Source organism: Hylobates moloch, unplaced genomic scaffold (assembly GCF_009828535.3).
Source record: "Hylobates moloch isolate HMO894 unplaced genomic scaffold, HMol_V3 SCAFFOLD_22, whole genome shotgun sequence".
Taxonomy (NCBI): Eukaryota; Metazoa; Chordata; class Mammalia; order Primates; family Hylobatidae; genus Hylobates; species Hylobates moloch.
This window is the reverse complement of record NW_026652297.1, coordinates 46,270,330-46,288,660: the sequence shown is the minus strand read 5'-3', so window position 1 is coordinate 46,288,660 and position 18,331 is coordinate 46,270,330. Positions and strand designations below refer to the sequence as shown.

At 51.1% G+C, this 18,331-nt stretch overlaps 1 protein-coding gene across 6 annotated transcripts in view; it reads left to right on the top strand.

Annotated features, from left to right (window-relative positions):
- The window catches only part of ANK1 (ankyrin 1), a 242,735-nt gene that overhangs the window by 213,044 nt on the left and 11,360 nt on the right, over positions 1 to 18,331 (top strand). For 4 of the 6 annotated variants that reach the window (XM_058433668.1, XM_032144332.2, XM_032144329.2 and 1 more), the window contains 2 exons: positions 9,538 to 10,096; positions 14,351 to 14,639. In XM_058433668.1, coding sequence (XP_058289651.1) covers positions 9,538 to 10,096; positions 14,351 to 14,639 — 848 coding nt within the window. The other 2 variants (XM_058433669.1, XM_032144336.2) reach the window with 2 other exon arrangements.

Here is an 18,331-nt window from a genome sequence, read left to right as displayed (position 1 = left end):
GCAGCCTCAGCAGCCCCCGACACCCTCTCTGGCAGGACCCCGATAGACCCAGCTCTGTGCCCTGTGCACCCTCCCCCGGCCCCAGTAGACTCATGCACCGATGCCCTGCTTGGTCCAGAATCAGCTTATTTATATTTTTCCTGCCTTCCTCCCTGCCCCAGAAAGTCTGGCCCTCATCTGGGTGCCCTTGTGTTCTGGAGAGAAGGTGGCAGGACAGTCAGAGGTCTAAGGGGGATGTGGGGGCACTACAGGCTCTGCAGCTTCTCTGCTCTCCCCTGGGCAGGGCTCGTGATGGCCTGACCTGGTGCCCACCCAGCCCAATGCACTGATGCCCACAGTCGGACCTTGGTTCCTCTGTGCTTTTCCTGATCCCTCTGCATGTCTGAGCCTCCTTCTGACACCCTGGGACTCTGGGCAGTGATAGGCAGCTCTGTGAGCGAGACGTAAGTGGGTGTCCAGGAATTAGAAGCCTGAGGCTGTCTCTCCCTTCATAGCTCTGCTCACCACCAGCGCCTTAATTGGCCAGAGCAGAGGGGCTCAGGCCAAAAGGCCAGTGTGCTTCTCCCACACAGGAGAGGACTGCCCAGGCCCTGGGAATAAACATGAAGAAAGCATGGCCTATAGAGTCAAAATAAAATAGCATGTTTCTGAAAATAAAACAGACTTCCCTTATGAGAGGAGAAATGATCATCTCACACCCGTGTGAGCTCCATTTGGCCTGATAAATCAGACACAAACTAATGTCCACTTGGAAATAAAACATGTTTTATTTCCCTCAATTCTTCACAACTGCGGCTAGTGAAGTGTGGCCTTGTCTGGGGAGGCTGTCTGATGACCCCTGTTGCCCCATTTGCTGCTGACGTTAAGCTAGCAGGACGATTATTACCTCTGGGTCAGCACAGAACCAGGGCAGTGACCTAGAATGAGGAGGGACCACCTGACCGTATGCTTCCCCAAACCAATATGTGTGGCTGCCTTTTACCTGACTTCTCCAACATGTAGCCCCAAGAGGAGGCCTCTAGACTGAGGGAGGAGCTGGTGACCCAGGTGTGGTGGGGCTGCATGAGACTACCAGAGAGACAGACATTCTGGAACTCACCCTGGGGGATCCAGTGGATCTGCCTATGGTCTGGTCCACCCCAGACCTGTGAGATGTTCCTCACGAGGATGCACTTGTGCACATATTGCTCCAGCTTTATAGTGACCCTCACCAGCACCAGGAGTACAGCTAGCTACCTGTGGCCTTGGATCTCAGCCAGCATGGCTGAGACAGGGAGCAGCTGGGCATGTACCCTAAGTGCTGTTACCAGGGAAGGAGTCCCAGAGTGAAGACAAGCAGGGACTTCCTGCAGAGGTGGTACATGTGGTCTCTGTATCCATACTTTTTTTTTTTTTTTTTTTTTTTTGAGATAGAGTTTCACTCTTGTTGCCCAGGCTGGAGTGCAATGGTGCGATCTTGGCTCACTGCAACATCTGCCTCCCGGTTTCAAGCGATTCTCCTGCCTCAGCCTCTCGAGTAGCTGGGACTACAGGTGCCCGCCACCATACCCAGATAATTTTTATATTTTTAGTAGAGACGAGGGTCTCACCATGTTGGCCAGGCTGGTCTCAAACTCCTGACCTCAGGTGATCCACCCGCCTCAGCCTCCCTAAGTGCTGGGATTATAGGCTTGAGCCACCGTGCCCGGCCCCTTACATCTTTATTTGGGTGAAATTCCATTAAAGCAAATGCCGTGGAAGTCTCAAGGTGGGAAAGTCACAAAAGGAACCCATGAATGAGCCTCAAGTGTTCTGTGGCTGCAAAGCTGCCCTCTCCCAGTTCTCAAGTCTCATCGCAATTCCAAGGAGTGATGGAATGTTCATCCAGCCAAATCCAAGGAGCTGTGTCAGATGCGATGTGTGCCACTTCTGGCCAAGACAGGGTAACAGGGACTGGATATACCCTCCTGCTTGAAACTACTGCCGACCAAAAATGGACACACTATATGAGACAACAGTTTTCAAGACAATGGATATCAAATAACAAAGGACACTGATCCACAAAGCATGGGAAATAAATGAAGTGAGCCCTACAGCTGTCTAGTTTACCGTTTTGAAAGTCCAAGGAGACCAAGACAGCTGGAGTTCTCAAGACAGAGCACCAGAGAGGAGACAGTTGCACAGATAGAACACTCTGGAGACCTGCAGAGGGTCCCCCAGAAGTTTCAGATGAGTATTAGCTAGCTATTTCCAATTGATCTCTCACAGCCTTTGTTCAGGGGACAAAGAAGGATCTCATCTCAGAAATAGGGAAAAATTAACCCCCAAAGCTCCAGTCCTCCCTGATAAAATTTGAAAGCAAAATGCAAAAGGATCAAACTGCTTCCAAGTAACTTAACTGCATAACAGAACAAAGCTCAAGCATACACGGATACAAAACCATCCAGCACTCCACAAAGTAAAATTTGCAATGTCCAGCATCCAATTAAAAGTAACCAGACACACAAAGAGGCAGGAAAACAGGATCCATAATGCAAAGAAAAATCAATCTATTGAAACTGACCCAGAGTTGACAAAGATGTTAGAATTAGCAGACAAAGGACTGGGCATGGTGGCTCATGCCTGTAATCCCAGCACTTTGGGAGGCTGAGGTGGGTGGATCACCTGAGGTCAGGAGTTTGAGACTAGCCTGGCCAACATGGTGAAACCCTGTCTCTACTAAAAATACAAAAAAATTAGCTGGGTGAGGTGGCGGGCACCTGTAATCCCAGCTACTCAGGAGGCTGAGGCAGGAGAATCACTTGAACTCAGGAGGCGGAGGTTGCAGTGAGCCGAGATAGTGTCATTGCATTCCAGCCTGGGCAACAAAAGCGAGACTCTGTCTCAAAAATAAAAAAGAATTAGCAAAGATAGTAAAACAGTGATTGTAACAGTATTTCAGGTATTCAAAAAAGCCAAGTAGAGACATGGAAGATATTTTTTAAAGGCCCAAGCCAATCTTCTAGAGATGAAACTATAATGTGTAGGATGAATACACTGGATGGGATTAGACATTAGACACTGCAGAAGAAAAGATTAGTGAACTTGACAATATAGCAAGAGAAACTCCAAACATTTTTTTTTTTCTTTCTGTTTTGGAGAAACAAAAAGCTATGGGGCAATTTCAAGTGATCTAATATGTGAAATTACAGTTCCCAACAGAAAAGAAGGAAGAAAAAGTATTGTAAGAAATTTGGGGCTGGGCACAGTGGCTTATGCCTGTAACCCCAGTACTTTGGGAGGCCGAGGTGGGCAGATCACTTGAGGTCAGAAGTTTGAGACCAGCCTGGCCGACATAGTGAAACCCTGTCTCCACTAAAAAAAAATAGAAAAGTTAGCCGGGCATGCTGGTGCATGACTGTAGTCCCAGCTACTTGAGAGGCTGAGGCCGGAGGATCTCTTGAACCCAAGAGGTGGAGGTTGCAGTGAACCGAGATTGCATTACTGCATTCCAGTCTGGGCAACAGAGTTCTCAACCATCCCCTGCAAAAAAAAAGAAAAAGCAAAAAAAGAAATATGGACAGAAACTTGCCAAATTTGATAAAAATCATGAAGACATAGATCCAACAAGTTTGATGAACCCCATGCACAGGAAACACGTGAGCAACTCTATCAGGGCACATTATTAGCAAACTGGTCAAAACCAGTGGTAAAGAGAAAAATCTTAAAAGCAATCAGAGGGAAAAAAATGTGTTATGTACAAGGGAACCAAAATAAGATTGACATCAGATTTCTTATTAGAAAGAACACAAGCCAAGGCCGGGCGCAGTGGTTCACGCTTGTAATCCTGGCACTTTGGGAGGTCGAGGTGGGTGGATCACTTGAGCTCAGGAGTTCGAGACCAGCCTGGGCAACATGGCGAAACTCCATCTCTACAAAAAATACAAAAATTAGCCGTGTATGGTGGTGCATGCCTGTACTTCTAGCTACTCGGGAGGCTGAAGCAGGAGGATCGCTTGAGCCCAGGAGGCAGAGGTTGCAGTGAACCAAGATTGTGCCATTGCACTCCAGCCTGGGCAACAGGAGTGAAATCCTGTCTCAAAAAAAAAAAAAAAAAGGAAAAAAGAAAAAAAAGACACAACACAAGCCAGAACATGGTGTGGCATCTTGAAAGTATGCCACATCTTTAAAGAAGAAAGAAACAACATCTCCAAAGTAACCTAGACTTCTATACCTAGCACACGTAACTTCAAAAATGAAAGCAAAATAAAGACTTTTCTACCTTAAGAAATTAGAAAAAGAAGAGCAAATTAAACCCAAAATCATAGAATAAAGGAAATAATAAAGATCAGAGTGGAAATCAGTGACACAGAAAGCAGAAAAACTTGGAGAAACTTAATGAAACCAAAAGCTGGTGATTTGAAAAGATCAGTAACATTGATAAACCTCTAGCCAGACTGATTATGAAAAAAGAGAAGACCTGCAGATTACCAATATCAGGAATAAGGAATATATACTACCTATAGAATGTCTACAGATTCTATAGGTAGTAAAAGGACAATAAAGGGATATTATGACAATTTTGTGCCAGTAAATTGGAAAACAGGTGAAATCAACAAATTCCTTGAAAGACACAAACTATCAAAGCTCACTTAGGAAGAAGTAGATATAGCCCCATATAAATGAAAGACATTAAATGTATGGTTTGGAACGTTCCTACAAAGAAAAGTCCACGCCCAGACGGCTTCATTGGTGAATTCTACCAAACATTTAAGGAAGAAACAACTTGTTTAGAAAACTGAAAATGAGAAAATACTTCTCAATTAAGTTTATGAGGCCAGCATTACCCTGATATTGGGAAGAAAGACAATTAACAAGAAAACTGCAGACCAATATCATTTATGAACATTTATGCAAAAAACTAAAATGAACTTGGATTATTACCTTGTATACAAAAATCAACTCTAAATGGGTCATAGATTAAATGTAATATCTAAAACTATAAAACTTCTAGAAGAAAACATAAGAAAAAAACCTTAAAGATCTTGGTTAAGGCAAAGATTTCTCAGATACAACTCCAAAAGCACAATCCATAAAAGAACAAATTGACAAGTTGGGCTTCATCAAAATCAAAACTTCTTTTTTTTTTTTTTTTTTTTGAGACAGAGTCTCGCTCTGTCACCCAGGCTGGAGTGCAGTGGCGCAGTCTCGGCTCACCGCAAGCTCCGCCTCCCGGGTTCACGCCATTCTCCTGCCTCAGCCTCTCCGAGTAGCTGGGACTACAGGCGCCCGCCACCATGCCTGGCTAATTTTTTGTATTTTTAGTAGAGACGGGTTTTCACTGTGGTCTTGATCTCCTGACCTCGTGATCCACCCGCCTCGGCCTCCCAAAGTGCTGGGATTACAAGCGTGAGCCACCGTGCCCGGCCGAAAACTTCTGCTCTTCAAAATACACTGTTAAGAAAATGAAAAGACGAGCTACAGACTAGGAGAAAATATTGGCAAATAATCATCTGCTATAGTATTGGAATATATAAAGAACTCTCAAAACTTAATAATAAGAAAACAACTCAGTTTTTAGATTGAACAAAAGATTCGAACAGACTTTTCACCCAGAATATATACACATGGCAAATAAGCACATGAAAATATGCTCAACATCATTAGTGATTAGGGAAATATAAATTAAAACTATAAGGACGTACCACCACACACCTTAAAGAATGGTTAAAATTAAAAAGCCTGAGGCCGGGCGCGGTGGCTCACGCTTGTAATCCCAGCACTTTGGGAGGCCGAGGCGGGTGGATCACGAGGTCAGGAGATCGAGACCACGGTGAAACCCTGTCTCTACTAAAAATACAAAAAAAAAAAAATTAGCCGGGCATGCTGGCAGGCGCCTGTAGTCCCAGCTACTTGGAGAGGCTGAGGCAGGAGAATGGCGTGAACCCGGGAGGCAGAGCTTGCGGTGAGCCGAGATTGCGCCACTGCACTCCAGCCTGGGCGACAGAGCGAGACTCCGTCTCAAAAAAAAAAAAAAATTAAAAAGCCTGGCCATATCAAGTGTTGGTGAGGATATGGGGGAACTGGAACTTTCATACACCACTGGTGGGAATGCAAAATGGTACAACCACTTTATCATTTCTTACAAAGTTAAACATACACCTACTGTACAATCAAGTCATTCCATTCCTAGCTATTTACCCAAGAGAAAAGAAAGCATTATGTCCATACAGACTAGCATCTTTATTTGTAATAGCCACAAACTGGAAGCAACCCAAATGTCCATTGGCAGGTAAATAAATTTACAAACTGTGATATATCCATCCAAAGGGCTATGGCTTAGCAACAGAAATAAATTATTGATACATGCATCAGCATGGATGAAACCCAAGTTGACTATGTTGAGTGAAAGAAGCCAGGCTTAAAAAAAAGAGAGAGTGCATATTGTATGAATCCATTTATGTAAAATCCTGGGAAATGCAAACTGATGTATAGTAGCAAAAAGCAGATCAGAGGTCACCTGGGAATGGTTTGGGGTTGGAGGAGGAAAGGGCAGGAAGAGATTACAAAGAAGCTTGAGGAGACCTTTCTGGGGTGACAAATGTACTTTTTCTTCTTTGAGGTGATGGCTTCATGGGGGTACACATGTGTCACAACGTATCAATTTACCCCCTTTTAAAGATACACATTTATTGAATGTCAAACATACCTCAACAAAGCTATTTTTAAAAGAGATTAATGGCAAAGTCTATGGAAAAGACCAAACTTACTAGCTGTGTGGCCTTCTGCAAGTTGCTAAACCTCTAGTTTCCTAATCTATAAAGTAGGAATCATATTATTTTCCTTATGTGGTTGTTGTGGCAATTAAAAATAACACGTTAGATATGTTTTGCACTAAAAATACGCTCAGTGGCCGGGCGCAGTGGCTCAACCCTGTAATCCCAGTACTTTGGGAGGCTGAGGCAGGCTAATCGCTTGACGTCAGCAGTTCGAGACCAGCCTGGCCAACAGGGCGAAACCCCGTCTCTACTAAAAATACAAAAATTGGCCAGGCATCATGGCACATACCTGTAATCCCAGCTACTCCCAATGGAGAGGCTGAGGCAGGAGAATCACTTGAACCTGGAAGGCAGAGGTTACAGTGAACTGAGACTGCATTACTGCACTCCAGCCTGGGCGACAGAGCAAGACTCTGCTTCAAAAAACAACAACAAAATGCTCAGTAAGTGATGTAAATAATATAAAATGCTCGCAAGAGTAATAAGAAAAATAATCATCACTTGACCCCAAAATGTCCTGCTTTTGTATATCTGGAGGGGTTTCTATGAAGGGCTTGAAGGCCATGGCCCTGGTCAGCTATATAATTCCTCAAGTCACAGTTTCATGTACAGTGACTTGGAGTTCGTTTCATGGTAAGATGTGACCCACCCATTTCACCTACTCTTCCCACTGCTTCCTTCTTGTTCTTCCTAGTTTGGCCAGAGCTAAAAGGGGTTTCCCTCAGTCTCTGCCACTGTGCAGCCCTGCTTCCAACCACCCCACCTTCACGGGCTCATCCTCCCCGCTCATTTGGGACCTGGAACCAAGTAGGCTTGTAGGGAAGAAAACTTTCCTGGGGAGATTAAGAGGATGCATGCGGAGTACACAGCATGGCTCCGGGCACGTTGAACACACAGATACATGTTAGCAATTGCAGTTCCACTAAACGTGCCTGAGGTCTTTCTGTTCCAGCTGCTGGGTCCTCTCACACACCTGGAGAGCTCTGCAGTGGTCATGGGGCTAGTGGAGGCCCAATCCTGTTGCAGGAAAGGGTGGAGAGAGGAAGGCAGGCATCAGCCTTGTCCTCACGGGTTTGCATTTCTGAGAACCACCTTAGCGAGTGCCCTAGGACAGCCTCAGAGATGGGAGGGAGCAACAGGAGCTGAAGCTGGGAAAATGCCATGAGACAAGAAGCTGTCCCATCTGTGAGTGTGTGGGTGAGAGTGTGTGTGTGTGAGTGTGTGTGTGCATGTCTGTTTGGGGTTTGTCATCCCCATTCCCCTAGCACAGTGCCTGGCGTGTAATCGGACCTCTCTTATTTTGGTTGAACAGTGAGTGGTTGAGAATAAATGGAGCTAGTGACGTAAAAGCAGGGGAGCAGGTGATCAGGAGCTGAGGCCCGAGCGGAGGGTGAGGGGGCAAGAAAGGAGCCCACCTGGCTTGAATCAAAGCACAGCCCGGGGGCAGTTGGATGTGAGTAGGAGTGGGGGTAGGGGCTGAATGGCAGAATGGAGCATTTGAACTAGGTTTGAACTCTAGGCTGGGGGTGTCTGGACATCTCTGGATGGCAGGAAGGTCCCTAGAGACTGCAAGGGGCAGCCCTGCCCATTCCCAGGGTCCCCCTTCAGCTCTGTGGGCTTTCCAGCTGCTGTAAGCACGTACTTGCTTCCTGGTTTCCTAGACAGGCCAAGCCCATTGGAGAATCTTGTCTTCTAGTCCCTTCTCCCACCCACAGAGGCACCTGCTCTGAAGAGGCATCAGAGTCCTCTTTCTCCTGTAGCAGAGGTCCTTGCTCCCAGCCAGAGGAGGGCTGAGAAGCCCCGGATGGAGCGCTGATGCCCCCACAAATGCCCATGTGCGTGTATGCCACTTAGTGTCACAGTCACTTCTGAACATCAGGGAGCCAGTGCCAAAGCCAACCAGCAGGGACTCCCATCCCAGCCAGGCAGCAGGGGATGGCAGATGGGCAGGCCTTGGTGACTATGGGTCCTGCACTCAGGGCCTGAGTGAGCTGGCTCCCATCCCACCGGGTCGGTGCTGACCTGCAGCTGGGACAAACAGCTCAGGGCTCTTGGACACAGGGCTTTGGGGCGGGCAGACCTGGTGCCTCTTGGTGCCGTCTGACCTTGCCCCTTTTGAGCCCTAAGAGCCCTCCCCTGTGGCACTTTAGATCATTCAGAGTTTCTGGAACCAATAGGCAACTTGAGGAAAGTGACGCCTGGCCACACCAGAAGGTTGTTTCCCATTTGACCACCACAGTGAGGTCTATGGGTGTTTAGCGTACCCTGATAGGCCCCTCAAGGGCAGCCTGGTTACTACCCCTGGTTCTGCGTGGCCTTTCCTTCCCTTTAAGGTACATCCCTGAGAACCTAAGAGCTGAGCTAAAGTGAAGTTTTGAGTAGAGGAGCAACGTCTGTTTCTGCCCAGCCATGGAGAAGTGGAGCTTTCATGGGATCAGAGACAGACTGGAGCACAAGTCCTTTGAATAAAGGCTTCTTTGTCTAGTGCTCTGAACTGGATAAGAAAGTCCAATCTCCTCTTCGCCATCCAGCAGGGAGCTCCCCCATCTCTGCCTCACACCCTGGCTGCCCCCACCCAATTCAGAGCCTTGCTTCTCTTGCCTGGATGCCCAGGCAGCAGCCACAAGGCCTGAGCATTGGGCCTGGAGCTTGGAAAGCCCCCAACCCACCCCCCCGAATGTGCATGCACCTCTGTGGCCGCACCTGCGTGTGTGTGTTCATTTGTGTGCGTGGACCTGCACGTGAATGCGTGGGACAGGAATCACTGCTGGAGCATGTTGCCCTCTGTCTGCCCATCCAGGTTACTCCTCACTGCAGGACGAGCTGCTGTCCCCTGCCTCCCTGGGCTGTGCGCTTTCCTCTCCGCTACGTGCAGACCAGTACTGGAACGAGGTGGCCGTCCTAGACGCCATCCCCTTGGCGGCCATGGAGCATGACACCATGCTGGAGATGTCTGACATGCAGGTGTGGTCCGCGGGCCTCACGCCTTCTCTGGTCACTGCTGAGGACTCCTCTCTGGAGTGCAGCAAGGCTGAGGACTCTGACGCCACAGGTCACGAGTGGAAGTTGGAGGGGGCACTCTCGGAGGAAACGCGGGGCCCTGAGTTGGGCTCTCTGGAACTTGTGGAGGACGACACAGTGGATTCAGATGCCACAAATGGCCTTATCGATTTGCTTGAACAGGAGGAAGGTCAGAGGTCAGAAGAGAAGCTGCCAGGTTCTAAGAGGCAGGATGACGCGACAGGTGCAGGGCAGGACTCAGAGAATGAAGTGTCTCTTGTTTCAGGCCATCAGAGGGGGCAAGCCCGAATCACACATTCCCCCACCGTGAGTCGGGTGACGGAGAGGAGTCAGGACAGGTAAGAGTTTGACTGCGGGAGCAGGGTCCCTTTTTGTCTTCTGGGCTCCTGGGTAAGATTATGCCTGGCAGTGAGGACAGAGGTGTCAATGCCAACCCTGACCCTGGGTTCTAATTGCACAGGAGCAAATACATTCAGTCTGGCAGATGCCATATATAGGAGCATAGGTGCCATCTTCAAAAGCCAGTGCCTCCCCAAGACCCCACTGGGTATGCCCAGCAGGAGAGACCCCGAGGAGCACTGGGAGAGCACACATAGGGACATACGGGCGCCCGGAGGGCTCACTTAGGGACATTAGGGCACCTAGGGCTCACTTAGGGACATTAGGGCACCTAGGGCTCACTTAGGGACATTAGGGCACTGGGAGAGCTCACTTAGAGACATGAGGGTGCTGGGAGGGCTCACTTAGGGACATGAGGGTGCCTGGAGTGCTCACGTAGGGACATTAGGGCACTGGGAGGGCTCACTTAGGGACATTGGGGCGCCAGGTGGGCTCACTTAGGGACATCAGGGTGCCGGGAGGGCTCACTTAGGGACATCGGGGTGCCAGGAGGGCTCACTTAGGGACATTAGTGCACCAGGAGGGCTCACTTAGGGATATTAGGGCTATGGGAGGGCTCACTTAGGGACATTAGGGCAATGAGAGGGCTCACTTAGGGACATCAGGGCACCTAGGGCTCACTTAGGGACATTAGGGCAATGGGAGGGCTCACTTAGGGACATTAGGGCACCTAGGGCTCACTTAGGGACACCAGGGCACCTAGGGCTCACTTAGGGACATTAGGGCAATGGGAGGGCTCACTTAGGGACATTAGGGCACCTAGGGCTCACTTAGGGACACCGGGTGCCGGGAGGGCTCACTTAGGGACATCAGGGCGATGGGAGGGCTCACTTAGGGACATCGGGGCACCGGGAGGACTCACTTAGGGACATTAGGGCCCGGGAGGGCTCACTTAGGGACATTAGGGCGATGAGAGGGCTCACTTAGGGACATTAGGGTGCCAGGAGGGCTCACTTAGGGATATTAGGGCACCGGGAGGGCTCACTTAGGGACATTAGGGCACTAGGAGGGCTCACTTAGGGACATTAGGGTGATGGGAGGGCTCACTTAGGGATATTGGGGCACCGGGAGGGCTCACTTAGGGACATCGGGGCACCAGGAGGGCTCACTTAGGGACATCGGGGCACTGGGAGGGCTCACTTAGGGACATTGGGGCGCCGGGAGAGCTCACTTAGGGACATTAGGGTGCCTGGAGTGCTCACTTAGAGCCATTAGTGCACGGGAAGGGCTCACTTAGGGACATTAGGGCGCCGGGAGGGCTCGCTTAGGGACATTAGAGCACCGGGAGGGCTCACTTAGGAGAGCAATCATGAGGCTGGGGGAGACCGTGGGTCAGCGTGCTGCTGGAGCTGGCATTCGGAGCTCCTCTCCCCCTGCGTGCTTCCGGTTGAAGGCCATATTTAGTTGAAGACCATATTTAGAAGCACCAGTACCCAGGGAAGTTATTTGTGTGCAGTCACACAGCCTACATGTGACGGAGCTGATTATGGCGCCCTCCCCACTTACCCCTTTGAAGGAGGGGCTGGTGGGCTTAACTGGAGCAGGACAGAGCTTTCAGCTGTAGAGCAGTGGGTGCTCTCCTCCCCAAGCTTCCTGCGCTGAGAAGACCCCGCCCTGTGCTGCAGCAGAAAAGCAGCGTTGGCAGGTCAGGAGAAGGCGATGCATTTCCCAGACACTGCAAGTCTGCGGCCGAGGACCAGCTCACCTTGGAGCTCTCATCGTCCCATCTGGGCCAGGGCCTACACCACGCCCCTCCGCTGAGTGCAGGGAAGGATGCCAAGACAAGCCAGGTCCTTGCCGTTGCAGAAAGAGATGAGACAGACATGAGATGGGGCTCATGTTGTCCTACTGGGCTAGCACAGGAAGCAGATGACAGAGGAATACCCTTTCCCCCAGGTCACCTGGCTTGCTAAGTTTTCCCTAAAGTAAGGACATGGTTCTTGTGCCCCCAGGCAGCTGTTCCAGGCCCCCACCCCATGGAGCTCAGGACTGGTCAGGTAAAGGAAAGCTGTTCTTGTGTCCTTTCCCCGCCTGTGTGACCCCTCAGTCCCACCCTGAGGCCCAGGCTAGTGGGGCCATTCCACAGGATCCGTGCAGCATGGCTTCAGTACCCTAAAAGGAAGGGAAAGGAAGTAGTTTGGAAGTTGAAACAGCAAAGATTTAATTTTTTTTCCTACACAAATCCTTGGATTCATGGGGAGGATTGAACAGATGGAGCTTAGGCCGGTTTAAAGTGAAATAGTGGCCTTCCCGGGAGAGAGGCACCTTCCTGGGACGGCCGTTCCTTCAACAAGCATTTATTGAGCACCTGTGGGGGCTGCATGCTGGCCCCTGTATTACCGCAGCAGTGTTGCTAACTGGGACATGAATGCCTGGGCTCTAGGCCTATTGTGTCACTTCCTGGTGCTGTGACCTTGGTCAGCCTTCTCGTGGGGACAGATGAATTTCATCCACTTACTCAACAATATTTATTGAGCGCCTACTGTGTGCCAGGCACCAATAAAAAGTGCTTGGGTGCCGGCGTTGAATGAAACAGAAAAAAGTCTCTACTTGCAAGAAGCGTGGTTCTAGCAGGGAAACTAACAAGAAACAAGATAAAGTAAATAAAATTAGAAGTCATTAAAACAGAAATTCTAGATAATACATGCTAAAAAGAAAAATCAAGCAGAGAAGGAGGACAGGAGGTAGGCGTGTGTGTGGAAAGAAGGCCGACTGGAATTACAGATGGGCGGCCAGGGGAGGCCTGCATGAGTGCCAGCTGAGAGACTTCAAGGAATTGAGGGTGAGCGTGAGGACATCTCAGGGAGGATGCCCCACAGAAGGCCTAGCCCTTTGAAGGAGACTGTGCCTGGCACGTGCCCTAACAGAGTAACCAAGCCCATGAAGCTGGGGAGGGGATGGTGAGCAGGGTAAGCTGCACCTGCCTTGAGAGGAGGCTGGCGCGACCTGGCAGAGAAGCAGGAGGTGCGTCAGGAGGAAAGGGTCGTGGGCTTGTGGGCTGGGACGGCAGCAGTGGCCGTGCTGAGAGGTGGGCAGGTGCAGGACATATTTCAGAAGCATTTGCTAACAAATACAATGCGGGGTAAGAGAGGAAGAGAGGGGTCAAGGAGGGCAGTGCTGTCCTCGACCTGCCCGCTGCAAGGATGAAGATACCAGGGATGGCAGCAGGGATGGGGTGGGACAGGCTAGGGGAGAAGATTTTGAGTGTGGATTAGATCGCACTGTCCTGGAGATGCTGAGTAGAGATCCAAAGTAGACCTGTGAGCCAGAACCCATCTCTACAAAATTTTTTAAATAGCTGGACATGGTGCCATGTGCCTGCAGTCCCAGCTACTCAAGTGGCTGAGGCGGGAGGATTGCCTGAGCCCAGGAGTGCAGAGCTGCAGTGATCTGTGATTGTACCACTGCACTCCAGCCTGGGAGACAGAGTGAAGCCCTGTCTCAGAAAACAACAACAAAGTAAAGATGCGGAGGAGGCAGCGGGGTGCACACAGCTGTAGTTCTAGGAGGAGAGCCGAGTTGGAGACACACATCCAGGCACGCTGAGCGTAGAGATGGGCTTTGGAACCATGGGATGAACGAGCTTGCTTAGGAAGTGGATGTGGACAGCAGTGAGGTCTGAGAACTGAACCCCGGGGTGCTCCAATGTTCAGAAGTCAGGAAAGTTAGGAGGAACCAGCAGAGGACACGGAACAACAGCGGCCAGAGAGGAAGGGGGGGATGCCAGGCCAGCACCTTCCAGGAGCCATGGGAGAACGTGTCTCGAGGGGGAGAGAATGACCACCTTGTCAGATGAGGACTGCTGAGTGGAAAGGGCCTGGAGAGCAGAAGGAGGTGGTGGCAGAGTTTGAGGATGTGGGATGAGAGTGTGGAGGCCCCAGTGTTTGGACAATTAGGGTGAGCCAAGTGCTCTGGGAGCCCCAAGGGAAAGCTATTCACCCACAGGGAGGGACCAGTGGCCTTTCCACCTGGACAGCATTAGATGGGCCACGCGTACCCCTCTGAACCACAGCAGTGAGGTGGGCAATGTGCCCACGCGCCCCTGACCTTTGGAGGGATGGGAGGACAGTCTGTGTCCCTGATGAGCCAGAGCTCTGGCGGGGGAGAGTGTCTAAAAGGAATGAGACTGATGGGTGACCAGGTGTCTTTTCTTTCTCCCCGGCCGGCCATCTGCTGCTTCTTCTGGACCCCAGACTGCAGGACTGGGATGCAGACGGCTCTATTGTCTCATACCTGCAAGATGCTGCACAAGGTTCCTGGCGAGAGGAGGTCACGCAAGGCCCACACTCATTCCAGAGAACGAGCACCATGACTGAAGGGCTAGAGCCCAGTGGATCTCAGGAGTACGAGAAGTTCCTGGTGTCTGTAAGCGAGCACACGCGGACAGAACAGCCCGAGGCTGAGAGCTCCCAGGAAGACAGGGACCGGAGGCAGCAAGGCCAAGAAGAGCAGGTGCAGGAGGCCGAGAACACCTTCACCCAGGTAGTGCAGGCGAGAGCCTGAGGGGAGCTGCGTGCTGCTGTTCCTTCCCAGCATCGGAAGGGGCCGGGACTCCAGGGCTGCCTCTCAGGCACCCAAGCCCTGAGCTAAGCATATCCCCTTTCTTTAACACTTGTAGTGGTGCTTCCCTTTCTCTAGAAGTCAAGGGCAAGGACTGCCTTTCTGCCTCCTGGATCCCTGCTAAGGTGCCTGTACCTGTTGGGCAGCTGCTGATCAGAGTGGCTGAGCAACTTGCTCAAGACCACAGTTTCAGAAGTGGGCTCTGAGCTAGGTCTGGCTGACTCCAAAGTTGTGGCTTTTGTTGGTTTTCTTGTTCTGTCGCGTTTTAGAAAGGGCTAGGAACTGAGCACCGGGCATTGGGCTTACTCTCCTCCTACGGTGACCTGTGTGACATGCCCAAGGCGCTCTCTTCCCAGCACCTCAGGGTCCTCATTGGTAAAGGAGGGAGTGATTGGAATGTCGCCAAAGTTACTTGGCTCTGGAATTCTGTGGCTATTCACGTGGACTCTGGATGGCGGTCACCAAGTAGAAGAGGGGCCCTGGGATAGAGAGAAGTCTCCTCTCCTGCTCCTGATTTTCCAAGCCTCTCCCTGTCCTGGCCCTCCTTCCTTTCTTCCACTTCCCCGGACTCCCTTCGAGTTTACTGAACTTTATTTTGTTCGATTCAATCCCCCTTCCCCGTTCCCAGGCCCCAGGATGATCTACTCATGGCCAATCTTGTTTCATCTGCACCCCCTACTTTCTCCCGCTGACCTGTTATTTGGAAGCACATCCTGGCCATCGTATTAATGGGTGTCTTTTCCATTTGTGTTCTTATAAAACATGCACCGCTGTTCTCCACATGTGCGTGTTTAGTATGTACATGAACGACATGTTCTGTCTCTTTCTGTTTTCACGCCTCGTCGAGGCATGATGCTTCCTCCTCTCCTCTCCTTCCTCTCTTTCTTTCCTTCTCTCTCTTCTTTCCTACCTGAACCTTAGACTCCAGGACTAGGGTGGCTCTGGAAGGAAGGCCCTGAGCTGCTGGCCATAGAACTGCTAGGAATTCAGTCAAGTTTTATTTAGAATGCTCCCCTGCCAAGTATGTGCCCCCGGCAGAGCCAGCGCCTGTGTGCACTCCTCACCACAGGCGGCCTGCCCGTTTCTTCCATCAGGCCCTCCTGGGCACCTATTTCTGCTGCTCCCAGAGCACACATGATCTTAACTGGGTCTCTTCTCCTGAATTCCTGGGGAAAGAGAAAGACGCCTACAGCACTTTTTCCCACTGCCCCTCTGTGGTCAGCCTTTGGTGAGGGGAACTGGAAGGGCCTTCTAGATGACACATCCAACTCCCTCAATTATAAATGAGGGCACTGCGGACCAGAGGAGCCAAGGGCTTTCTCCAGGGTCACACAGTGGACCAATGTCAGGGACCAAGAGGGTCCAGATCCCTCAGTTCCCAAGCCCTGCATCCTCACGTCCAGCATGCACGTGCAAGGCCAGCATGCCCAGCCCAGAACTGGAGACACCGATCGGAGGGCCTGGCAGGCTGCTGCCGGTGCCCATCTCACAGGCCCCAAGGGCTGATAAAGAGGTCCTTGAAGGTGATTGATGGTTTGCAAAGCACCCACTTATTAGTATTTCCACTGGACCTCTGAAAACAGTGACGGAGATAGACAGATTACATGTAACTTGGGACTTGGAAGGTGGCCTGAAATGACTGTGAGCCAGCTGATTTCTCTGAGGACTTAGGAGGAAATATCTGAAGTTGGACTCTTCTTGACTGGGCCAAAACCAGATGCTTCCCCGTGCCTGGCTTCTTTGCACATACTTTTCCCCGTGCTTTCTTGTTGAAATAAGCAGCATTGTGGAGTGAGAGGCATTTGGAATGTGACTCCTCCGTTTACTTACTCCTCCACCTAGGCAGAATACTTTGCTTCTGTTTCCTTTGTGTAAAATGGGAAGATGATAGAACCTCCTTGGTTAGGATCGTGGTAAGGTGTCACTGAGTTAACATGAAATCCACATAGAACCATGCACTATCACAAGCGTTTGCCATTATTATTCATAGTGTTAGCATTCATAAGCGGCATGATTGTCCCAGCAGCCTTGAGAAAGGGTGGGGAGAGCACTTTAATCCCTGCTTCACAGATGAGGAAACTGAGGCACAGAGAAGGTACCCAGCCTTCCCAAGACCCCACAGTAGGTGAGTTGCAGCGTCAGTCTGCTGTGTCCTGGATCTGTGTTCTTTCTGCCATGCTGCATTGCCACTCAGAGAGGAACAACCTGATCTAGAAAGTGAAATTTTTTCCAGCCGCAGCTGCTGTGGCTGCATTTGTGAATCAGCTCTGTAAATGCAAGTTTAATACGCTTGGTTCCTGCTCAGTGGGCGTTGATAGCCCAGCCCTGGAAGAGCCTTTAAGGACAGGCCTTAAATAGACACACCAGCTCCATGCTTCAGTTTCGGGAGGCTGTGCCTCATAAAGGAAGGGTGCAAGGGCCTGTGGGCTGACGGGAATTACAGACCAGCTTCCAGGTGGCCCCACCACCTGTGCTGGGCCCCTGCTGGGCTCACTTGACTGTCCCCGAGCCCATCACTCACCCTTTTGGGGCAATTTCTGAAGCAGACCGCTAAGTACCCAGGGTATTAGCTGGTCTCATCCCTACCATGCCAGGAAACATCATTTGGATCACCACAGTAGCAGCCCAAGGAGACACACAAGTAGCTGCTTTCTCGGACCGTATTATTTTCTGAAAGTAAGAAACTTTCCCTGGGCAGAACTCTTTCTATTTCCCATGGGGATGGGCAGGAAGGCGAGAGGCCGAGCCCCCACTTCCAGCTCTCTGGGCAGGGCGGGGTTAGGCAGCAGCGGGTGTCACTCACACAGTGACTTTCACTTGTGCTTTCAGTGCTCAGGACATGGGCACCTGCTGGCTTCCTTCTAGCCCGGTTGGACAGCTCCAGCAGCTGGTTTGGGGAGCTAAAATTATAGGAGCGTGATGTCACCCAGGCCACTCAGGGCAGAGCCTGGCTGCTAGGCAGAAGGGCACTTGGGCCAGGCTGCTTCAGCCGAGAGGGCCATTCGGTGTCCTGCCCAGAGAGAGAGAAACAGTGAGAGACCAAGAGAGCAAACCAGAGAGATAGGGAGGGCGAATGCAAGGGGTCCCTGGGGGACTCAGGAGTCCCAGTGGAGAATGAGAGGCAGGCCCCCTGCGGTGGCTGGGCCCCTGACTGCACTGGTCCCCAGAGGACCGGGCTGGTGAGGAGGCGAGGATGTGGACTTTCGTCACCCAGCTCCTGGTCACGCTGGTGCTGCTGAGCTTCTTCCTGGTCAGCTGTCAGAACGTGATGCACATTGTCAGGGGGTCCCTGTGCTTCGTGCTGAAGCACATCCACCAGGAGCTGGACAAGGAGCTGGGGGAGAGCGAGGGCCTCAGTGACGACGAGGAGACCATCTCCACCAGGGTGGTCCGGCGGCGGGTCTTCCTGAAGGTAACCGCCTGGCAGGAGGCCGGCAGGGCTGGCGGTGTGGGCGCCGGAGGCCAGGGCTGAGGGGACGCTGCTGTGGGGAGCTCTGGAAAAGGACCAAGAGGCCCCCCAGGGATCATGTTCCGCCCTGGGAGCCAGAGTGTGTGTGGCGCCCACCAGAACCTGCCCTCTGGTGCCCAGTGCGTTGTGACAGTGACATTAAACA